Here is an 11,076-nt window from a genome sequence, read left to right on the forward strand (position 1 = left end):
TTCAGTTCATATCAATTAATTTTACAACGTGATTCAAATGCTGGTATGAACATGGCATTAGTTGTTGTAATTCATGCATACACCTTATATAAATTTGCCTTGGACAAAACTTATCAAAGTACGCTTTGTTCACCGTTATGTTCTGCAGCGCCTCAGCAAGTTTATTACAAATTTTAACTAGATCCAAGAACCCCTAGTTTCATGCACGACTTCAAAGCAACTGACGTTTCGGAAGTCACCCTCTGTGTGCATTTCCACCATTTATTTTACTGAAATTAATCCATCATAAATCTTATAAATGAAATCTCAACTCTGTATGCTGTTTTGTAATTTATTATCAGATTTATTAAATGTTTAGAATATTTTCATAATTTCATTTACGTTCAATTCCTTTCCTTCCAAATGGGGAATTGCCCACAATGTAAATACAGACCATTAGCCATCAACTCTTTAGATAAAAATCAAAAGCAGCAAGTTTTTGATACAGGCAATGGAACATCCATGCTAACGGTACGATCTAATCGGAAAGAGTTTAAATAATTGTTTATGATATACATACATATGTATTTGCAATATTTTGTTTCCAAAAATAAGTGAAATTAAAAAAAATATATATATTTATTAAAACTTATAAAATAATAAATATTAATAAAAAATAACATTTTTAATACAAAATAATTATGAAGAATGAACATAAAAACCAATGAAGACACTATATAACAGAATCCATGCCTCTACGCCTAGAACGTTGACCCAAAATCGGACGTGGTTTATATAAATCATCGCTGGAGTAACGTTGTTGCTGCGAAAGTTTTTCCACCGCCGCCTTATGGCGATCCAATTTCTTAGAAAGAGCTGAAGGGGAGGGACAAAATAGATTATTTCCATTTAATAAGGGATTCACAATATGGCTTCATGGAAGTGGATATGATTTGATGATACCACTACTATTTGTACGTATTAAATTTATTTACAAGTTGGCAATAATCGACAATAGCATATTATATACACCAGGGATGCAGAAAACAATATGTGTGACTGTTGAGGTAAGAGTACCAACATTACTCTCCGATTGAGCACAACATTTAAAAATGTTGTTTCTAATATCTAAGAAGTAATTTTAAATAACAAACAATAAATTTAAATTTTTAATTCCAATTTAAAAGCACTATTCGAAAACAGTAAGTACGTCCCTGATAGTGTGCTTTCGTTGACTCATCAACGACTGAACGCAATCGAATAAAAAAACAATCGAAGCTAGAGTATGCTTTCGTTCAATGTCGTTTAGTGTTCGAAGTTACAATGGACAAAAACTGTTATTAAAGTTGATTCATTAATAAAAAAAAAATATTTAAATGCAATTTCATTGCATTTCGATATTTAGGACAATATTTGGAATGCAATATATATACACTTTTAGTGAAATGAAAATATCAAAAATAATTTTGTACTTGTTGTAAAAATAATATGAAATCGCAATAAAATATAAATGAATATAAATAATTGTAAAAATTAAAACGTATTAATGGCAGGATAGTGGAAATGAAAAATAAACAAAAAAAAAACTCCAACAAAAAAATACTCTGTATGATGCATCATGACATATTATTTGCACCTGTTTTACATACCAGAATTTTTATCAATTTCTTCGTTCTCTTTAGAGCTAACACTGAGATCCGAAGGTGTTGGCGATGTTTTCGAAATATTCTCTTCGTTCTTATCGGTCGGACAGCGCTTTTGTGGTGTCCGCTCACAATCTTCGTAATTTATTGTTGATTTGCGCTTCAGAGTCGAACTTATCGATGCCCGGGCGCGGTTGTGATTGTAATCATCTTCACTGGACAACTCGATCCCTTCGTCAATAGGAGAATCGAAACGTAAACTATTTACGGCTTTACGGCACATGTCCATAGTTTCGTTTAGAATATTTATTCTCTGGATAAACGATTGCTGTAAGTCATCTTCGAAATACAAAAGGTCCACGGATTTGTTATCGTCGTTCTCCGTTGTAGCAATCGGCTTCTCCGTTGCTTTTATAGAAATGTCAATTAAGTGGCCTCGGGTGTCCAATTGGATGCATTGAGTTTCTGGATTTTCTAACAAATCATTCAGTATCACCACATTATTGGGTACTTTGGGATATTCGGAGTCTTGTCTTCCTCCGGGAAGGTCCTGTGGTAAATCATCCTTCGGCTGAGAATCTGCAATTTCAAAATAATGCAAAAAAAACTTGTAAATGAATAAATTGGCTCACACGCTTACCATGGTCTTTAGTTGAAGATGTATGTATATATTTCGATTTTGATTTTGAACCACTTGAGCTCAAAGTTTTTTGATGTTGGTGATGACTTGATTTGCCCCCACCACCAGCACCACTTCCTCCTATATCTCCATCATCGTCGTTTGAATCGGTAGACTTTCTTCTTTGTGGTTTTTGTTTAGCCTCATAGTGATCATCCTCATTACGACCGCTACGTTCGGTGTTCGATGACGATGATGATTGATCCTTATGCGAAGAAGACAATGAATGTCTCTTGTCTGATGAAGAGGAATGTTTTGCATGTTTGGACGAGGAATGAGATCTTTCCAAGTCCTTATCATTTGTTGATCTGTTATAGGACGATGATGAATAATGTTTATGGGAAGATGACGATGAGGAATACTTGCTGTTTCCCTTATGGCTACTGCTACTGGTACTATGGTGTCGATCTTTGCCATCCTTACTACTTCGATACCGATCTCTGTCTTTCTCCCTATCGTGCGACCGTCGACGCTCCTTTGAATGCTTCTTATGTTTGGACGAAGACGAAGAATGTCGTGATGAGTGCTCTCTATCTGACCGGTGAGTAGATAAGGGTGATGGTGTTGCCGCAGATGTTTGTGAAATAGGAGGTGTAGGCGTAGCTGTTGGTGTTGCTGTGGGTGTCACTGTCGGTGTTGGTGTTGATGGTATTTTAGGTGTTGTGACTTGCGGTGATTTTTCTCCAACACTAAATTCCTTATCTTTCTCATCAGCTGTGACTTGTGTGGTATTATTAGTTGGCATTGATGTTGAATCGTCAATACTAGAACCAAAGCTGGATTCCTGGGCGTTTGAAGTTCTTTCTAAATCCTCTTCTCTTTGTTCAGCTATTGAATTAGTATTAACGGAAAATTTAAACATGTCATTCCTGTTATCGGCTAATGAAGTTTCTGAGGGTACTTCACACTTTATTTCATCATTTAAAGGCGATATCTGTGAATCGTCCAATTTCTTTCTTTCGGTGCCTTCAAATTTTATTTCATCCTTTTTAATATCGAAATGTAGTTGTGAATCCAACTCTTTGCGACCATTCGTACAGCTTGGTTCACTTGAATTCTCACTGAACTTGGGCATCTGGGCCTCTTCGGAAATATTTGCTGTGACCGCTTCTTCTTGGGAAGTTCGGTGTGGTCCAGAGTCATCTTTTATTTCAGGCGTCAAACGTGTGTCACTTGAAACGCTGGACAATTGGGAATCCTGCGAATTTCTGCAGTCCATTGAATGACTGTTGTTATCCTTATCCAGGTTTGGTGCATTATAAAGATTACAACTTTGGTTCTCAGTGAGTTCATTGACTTCTGATTTGACGGTAACATCGTTGTTATCGTCATACTTCCTAACATTATTCTCGGAAACTGACTCTTCAGTTTCTTGCTTAATTGTTTTCTCCTCTTGCTTAATATTAAAGACATCATTGGTTACTAAGGGTTCAAACGGAGGGGACTCTTCATCATCAACTATTTTTTCTTCCATATCCATATCGACTTCAGTCTTATCATCGCCATCTATCTCTGATTTAACCGTTGCTTTATCGGAATCCGGGCTAACCTGTTCTAAGTCATTGGGCAAGAGACTACAAGTTTCTACCTTCAAAGGAGGAGGAGGGGCAGTAAGAGGCAAAGGTGGAAGGGGATGCATTAACGGTGGTGGGGGAGGTTCGTATACTTTCTGTGGAGGTGGAAGACCCAAATATTTATAGGCTATCTCTTCTATTCGAGGTTGAAAGACACTTCCAATCTTAGGATTCACAACTTGATCGACAATACGCTCGACACCCACATCCAAGAAGCCCGATCTAAAAAAACCAATTAAGGAAAGGGCAATATGTAGTTAGTTGTTCTTTACAAAACACTTACTCTGCAATGTGACGTCGTAACTTTTCCCTTAGCTGATTCTTGTTCATCTCTGGGGTCCATGTTTGTTCCGACAGAAACTTTTTTACGGACTTTTCCACTCGTTGTCTCAGATTTTGGTAAGCGGGCTTCGTGTCCACATCGGCCATGGAATCTTTTCGAAACTCATCGAACGCCCCTTGCGATTTCACCTCATGCACTATTTTTTCCACGAGAGAAGCATCCATTTCCAATATCCTTATTTATTACTTCTTTCGGGGATAATGTGTTGGTGGCCGTCACAACGTCAAAACAACTGCTCGCGACATGTTATGATATGTGGCAAATAAGCTTAACTCACAAAATAAAAAAAATACATTTAGTGAACTAACAATTCAGAATACACTTAAGAGTTGTATTGATAATTCATACACACTTAATAAAAAGTTAAAAATATATATTATTACGTTATTATTTATTTGATTTGGTAGAAACCAGTGGAATTAAATAATTATTAAATTATTCTGGGTAACACTTTTAAAGTGTTGCACTCTTTTATACTGAACAACTCTGGCACGATTCCGTTTTCATGCTGTCATTCGCAATGCACGACGACAACTCTTCCTATATCAAGCGAATTCAAAGAAAAACAAAGATTTGAAATGTCAAAATCATGGTACATTTACTATGGTCATGGTACAATAAGAAAGGTAGATGCATCGGCGAATTGCTACAACAAAGCAACTTTTTTTGTAATGTAAACTGTCAAAATTTTCGCTTAATGGTCTCTTGTTGTCTCTTTTCATCGCTTGTGTTTGTCTATAAAGTGTAGACCTGCTATCTCTTACTTACCGAATCATATGGTTTTTTGTTTTGATTTTTCATGGCGAATTCATAGTTTTTTGACGTTTTAGATTCGATCAGCTGGGCTGAGGCATCTACCTTTCTAATTGTACCATGACTAAGGTAGATGCATGGTCATGGATGCATGGGTCATGCATCGGCGAATTGCTACAACAAAGCAACATTTTTTGTAATGTAAACTGTCAAAATTTTCGCCAAATGGTCTCTTGTTGTCGCTTTTTATCGCTTGTGTTTGTCTATAAAGTGTACACATGCTATCTCTTTCTTACCGAATCATATGGTTTTTTGTTTTGATTTTTCATGGCGAATTCCTAGTTTTTTGACGTTTTAGATTCGATCAGCTGGGCTGAGGCATCTACCTTTCTTATTGTACCATGTGCATGGTACAATTACTTAGGTAGAAACATCGGCGAATTGCTACAACAAAGCAACTTTTTTTGTAATGTAAACTGTCAAAATTTTCGCCGAATGGTTTCTTGTTGTCTCTTTTTATCGCTTGTGTTTGTACAGTGAAGTGAACACATGCTATCTCTTACTTACCGAATCATATGGTTTTTTGTTTTGATTTTTCATAGCGAATTCCTAATTTTTTGACGTTTTAGATTCGATCAGCTGGGCTGAGGCATCTACCTAAGTAATTGTACCATGGGTAGATGCCTCAGCCCAGCTGATCGAATCTAAAACGTCAAAAAACTAGAAATTCGCCGTGAAAAATCAAAACATAAACCATATGATTCGGTAAGTAAGAGATAGCACTTCACTTCACTGTACAAACACAAGCGATAAAAAGAGACAACAAGAAACCATTTGGCGAAAATTTTGACAGTTTACATTACAAAAAAAGTTGCTTTGTTGTAGCAATTCGCCGATGTTTCTACCTAAGTAATTGTACCATGAAACCATATGATTTGGTAAGTAAAGGTGAGAACTAGTGTTGGGCAATCTCGTTCATTGAGCGGATCGATCTTTTTCATTCCGTTCACCAAAAAGATCCGGGTCGTTTACTTCGTTCGTTGGCTCCTTTTCGTTCAACAATACATTTTACTGTATTATTTTCTTTTGAAGTCGTTTGTTCTCTGCTGCATATGACTCCGTCGTTCTTTTCACCGAATCGTTCTTTTGAAAATGTTCGTTCACGAATGACACAACTGTTGTGTTACTTGCTTGTTTGTGTGCTAATGGGGGTGGTTTTGTTTCTGAACGTAGTGGTGGTGGTTTTGATATGAAAGAACCAGATGAACGAATGATGCAAAAGAAAGATATGACCATGGTACAATTAAAAAGGTAGAAACAACGGCGAATTGCTACAACAAAGCAACTTTTTTGTAATGTAAAATGTCAAAATTTTCGCCAAACGATCTCTTGTTGTCTCTTTTTATCGCTTGTGTTTGTCTATAAAGTGAACACATGCTATCTCTTACTTAGGCCGCAATCAGACCATCTGCTTTTTCACATGTATGTTGTCTCTTTGGGTATACTAATATACAGAACAGCTGATTTCATACATGTGAAAAAGCAGATGGTCTGATGGCGGCCTTACCGAATCATATGGTTTTTTGTTTTGATTTTTCATGGCGAATTCCTAGTTTTTTGACATTTTAGATTCGATCATGGCACAATTAGGAAGGTAGATGCATCAGCCCAGCTGATCGAATCTAAAACGTCAAAAAACTAGGAATTCGCCATGAAAAATCAAAACAAATAACCATATGATTGGGTAAGTAAGAGATAGCATGTCATCACTTTAAAGACAAACACAAGCGATAAAAAGAGACAACAAGAGACCATTCGGCGAAAATTTTGACAGTTTACATTACAAAAAAAGTTGCTTTGTTGTAGCAATTCGCCGATGCATCTACCTTCCTAATTGTATCATGGATTCGATCAGCTGGGCTGAGGCATCTACCTTCTTAATTGTACCATGGATATGACCGATATGTGCTACTGAATGAGGTGAGTTACTGAGCGAGAGTAGCTCTCTGAATCATTGTTTGTTTTGTGTGGAAATTTGTGCTGCTTGCGCTAACGCAGCGTTTGTTTAGAGTTTGACTGCAAAACCAATGCTGTTAATTTTGTAAGCAGCAATGACTCGTCCATCGGGGATTTAAATCAATGGTGCACAAGAAGAGAATGCTATTTTGGGTTTTTGTATGGGAAAGAGAATAGTAGTTAACTTTTTCGTAAAGACACGTGCATGGCTGATCTAAATGAACGATATAAAAGAATGAGCTGGATACAAATCCGTTCGCTCTTTCCACGGAATCGTTCCTTTGAGCCGGTTCGTTCATGAACGACACAACTCTAGTGAGAACCATGGCACAATTACCAGGTAGATGCATCAGCAAACAACTACAACAAAAACGAGTTCAGTACTGTGAAATGTCAAAAATGTTTTCCAAAAATAAAGCGATTCACACATTTTTTTCAACAAAATTTTGTTAGGCAGTAATTAATAAACACATTATAACAAAAATCCGTCAAAAAATTCACAGTTTTTCTTTTAAATTTTTGTTTTTTAATTTTGTGTTTTCAATTACAACAACTTTTTTGACAGCTCACAGTACATCAGCTGGGCTGATGCGGGTACCTGTATGATTGTGCCATGGTGAGAACACAGTCAGCTCTTATACTATGTTTACATTTCATAGCTCAAACGTCAAATGAAATCTCATCTGAAATCCATTGGATTTCATTTGACGTTTAACCTATGGATTTGACAGTCGAAATCGAGTGGATTTCGTAAATGTAAACCAAGCACTAGTGTGATAATCAGCTGTTTTTGCCGTTGTACTGATTATCACACTAGTTGATTATCATACTAGTTGTCAAAATGATTCAATACGAAATTCACACTTATCCAAGCCTAATGGCCTCGGTACATACGGCGCGTTGAGCGTCGCGTTACAACAACCACATGAAAACTTCAAGAACAAACTTGGCATCACTTACACATTTTTCATGTGGTTGTTGTTTTCAACGTGCAACGCGTCACGCAACGGACCGTATGTATTTGGCCCATAAATTTGTGCAAAAGAATAAAGAAATGCTGGATCGCATTTTAATTAGGTAGTACCTGGCCTTTATTCATTTACATAAAATTGAGCGTGAAGCAAGCAACAAATGTCACGCTGAAAACACATCCAACGTTTGAGTGAAGTTTTGTGTCATTTTTGGTAGATGAATACAAGAAAAAATGCTGCCTAGTTTTAATTTTTCTTCATTTTTATAACAGTAATGACACAAAACTTTACTCAAACGTTGTGTTTGGTTTACATTTACGAAATCCACTCGATTTCAACTGTCAATTCCATTGTTTAAACGTCAAGTGAAATCCAATGGATTTCAGATGAGATTTCATTTGACGTTTGAGCAATGGAATTGACAGTTGAAATCGAGTGGATTTCGTAAATGTAAAGCTAGCATTGGATGTGTTTTCAGCTTCACTGTGTTTCTACCTTAAAGACCTCGACACATAAGAGGCATGGCTTTCTGGCTAAAGTCATATCTTATAAAAAAAGTAAAAACCAAGTTGGAACTAATGAAAAGATTTCAGGATCACATTTGAATTAGTTCGAACTTGGTCTTTAGTCATTTACCAGATATGACTTAAGTCCAATTTACATATGCAACCTTAAATGATTTCGTTTTACAAAATCCTAGAAACAAATGAAGTGTATTTACATCTGTTTTTTGCGTCATTTGCTTACGCACACAATCGCACATACACACGGATACAATAACACATACACACTCACACAATAATTTTAATTCCGAAAGAAGAATTTCACAACCCTAATGTTTACCAACTAATGCCTTGTTCAGACTGACGCTAATTCGCTCTCTATTCGTTGTTCGACCCCAAATTACGATATAATTACTTCATTTCCCGTACAAAATTTTGAGAACGAACAACGATTTTTGTACGTTGTTCAATTTAAATTACTCTCTGAACGACGATAAAATATGTCCCATCTCTAACAAATGAGAGAAAATTTATTAAAAACCCAAATATTTTTAGATAAACTGCAAAACGTGAATGAAAAGTAAAAGGTTTAACGACTAGTATACATTCAATCATAGCAAATTTTCTCTTCTCTTTTACTACAGCTGCATTTTTTCCATCGTTTTAAATTCGCGTACAAATTTAGAAACAAAAATCAAATACCTGCCTGAAAGTCTGTATACCAAAAAGTTGTTTTGGCAGGTCTCTCTCTCTCGATAATTTTGAAAATAGAAAAAATAATAATAATAATAATAATAATAATAATTATGGAATCAGTTGCCGCTAGAGCTTCGACGCTTTAATGGTTTGACAGGAGAATATAGAGCAAGGTGCTTTGAGTACTTGCGGAATAACTCCTTATGATTTTATGAGTTGTGTTTTTACTTAATTATGGGTTATTATATATTTTTTTGTTTTTTTAATTTTATTTGTTTTGTTGGGCTGGGGAGCCATATTTGCATTGTTAAATTTGCTTAGATTTATCTTTATATTCACTTTGTGTTGTAGTGCTATACTTGTTCCATGTTTGTGGAGCGAATTATAGGGAATGATTATTTCTTCCTGATCCCTTCTCTTGCTCTACTTTTCTAAGTATTGGCTTAGAAAGGTACAGTGGTGTTGGGATAGTCTCAGGATGCCTATTTTGTTAACTGAGTATATTTTTTTTTTTTTTATATATATATATATATATGATATGTTTTTGTACATATTCTTTTGTTTTCAGCACATTTGAATTATCATCTCACTTCTTTTTCACAAAAATGTCAAAAATTTGTTAACCCGACTGTCTTTGAAAAAATGATGGACAGCTGGGAGACAAACGACAAATATATGTATGTGTTAGTAAATCATAGTTGTATTTGAAGACAAACTGTCTGGTGTAAACGCCTAGTGAGTAAAGGAACGCAGCTATAATTAACATTAATAACTAAATTAATATTAATAGTAAAATTTTCACTATTTCATTAATTAAATGTTTTTATTAAATCTTTTTATGGTTGTTATGTTGTTAACATTAGCTTGAGAAAATAAAAATGAAAGAAAATGGAATAAGAAATCTTGCGACGAATAACAAGAAGAGGCAACACAACAAACACAGAAATGCATGTACATGGGTTTCACCGCCTAGTCCATGGTCAGACTAGGAGCGTTTTCAGACGATAGGGTTTGACTGCTCAAAAACGCGTTGTCCGTTTTGGTTCTCATTCGCAAACTGTGCCAGTGTTGAAACAAAATGTAGAAGTAAGTGAACGAAAACGTACATAAAGTACTTTTTTGATAAATTCGTTCATGAAATATTTTTTATTTATTTTATATTATACAAACATTACTTCAAGAACATGTTATGATTTTTTAATTATTTTCTTTTATAGTTTTCGTAATTGAGATTATTTTAAATGTTTTGAAATAAAAAAATGTTCGAACAAAATTGTTTGTATAAAAGGGGACGAAAAAATCCGTCAAGGAAAATTGCCTAATGTAAATCTGATCATGGTATAAGTAATAACTGTTTCCTCACATATTTTTATAATATTAAGAATGTGTGTGTGCGAAATGTGTAAGAATAAAAATGTAAACAAATAATCATTTTTGTGTTAAATGTTGTAAGAAGTGACAATACACACATAAACCTTTTTGGTACATTTATGTAAAACCGTACTTCTTTTTGTTCAAAAAGTACGCTTGTATAAAATGACTTTAAAAACGCAACACTAGATGTGAAAATTACGAATGAGAGTCAAAATGGAAACCACGTTTTTGAGCAGTCAAACCTTATCGTCTGAAAACGCTCGAAGCACGATTTCAACATGGCGACGTCATGTTTAAGCTACCTTATACAAATTTACTTTGGGTAAATGCATCAGCATTACAGCAACTAACAAATTTACAAAAACAACATTGTGGTTGTTGAAAATTAGTTGTCAAAAAAATATTGAATAATAGGGTCGTTCCAAAAATGTTCTCAGGAAAAACATAAATACATTCTGAAAATCCTCTAAAATAGAAAAAATTTTAATCAAAATGTAAATATAAAGCATTTAGAACTGTCATAGTGAATTTTTATTACACGGTTA

At 35.0% G+C, this 11,076-nt stretch overlaps 1 protein-coding gene across 3 annotated transcripts; it reads right to left on the reverse strand.

The window, feature by feature from the left end:
- Nucleotides 1-317: 317 nt before the first annotated feature.
- Nucleotides 318-4,742, reverse strand: BOD1 (Biorientation Defective 1). Of its 3 annotated transcripts, none has more exons than XM_073962853.1 (5): nt 4,602-4,742; nt 4,159-4,485; nt 2,263-4,097; nt 1,629-2,201; nt 318-517 (listed from the first exon to the last, which is right to left on the reverse strand). In XM_073962853.1, exons 2-5 carry the CDS (start codon nt 4,380-4,382, stop codon nt 462-464), a joined length of 2,688 nt encoding a protein of 895 aa, XP_073818954.1. In that variant the 5' UTR covers nt 4,383-4,485; nt 4,602-4,742; the 3' UTR covers nt 318-461. The 3 variants fall into 3 exon arrangements, with proteins under 3 accessions (XP_073818954.1, XP_073818955.1, XP_073818953.1); XM_073962854.1 differs by having other exon boundaries at nt 4,571-4,739; XM_073962852.1 differs by having other exon boundaries at nt 476-855; nt 4,602-4,741.
- Nucleotides 4,743-11,076: the final 6,334 nt, after the last annotated feature.

This window comes from Musca autumnalis, unplaced genomic scaffold (assembly GCF_047663935.1).
Source record: "Musca autumnalis isolate F117 unplaced genomic scaffold, ASM4766393v1 scaffold_1, whole genome shotgun sequence".
Classification (NCBI taxonomy): domain Eukaryota; kingdom Metazoa; phylum Arthropoda; class Insecta; order Diptera; family Muscidae; genus Musca; species Musca autumnalis.

Bases quoted from the DNA above. Each gene is read 5' to 3' on its own strand.
- BOD1 (XM_073962852.1), bottom strand. From the start codon at position 4,382: ATGGATGCTTCTCTCGTGGAAAAAATAGTGCATGAGGTGAAATCGCAA. The intron at 4,098-4,158 runs GTAAGTGTTTTG...TGGTTTTTTTAG, and splicing joins TTACGACGTCACATTGCAGA to ATCGGGCTTCTTGGATGTGG. The intron at 856-1,628 runs GTATGTAAAACA...CCTCCCCTTCAG, and splicing joins AGAAATTGATAAAAATTCTG to CTCTTTCTAAGAAATTGGAT.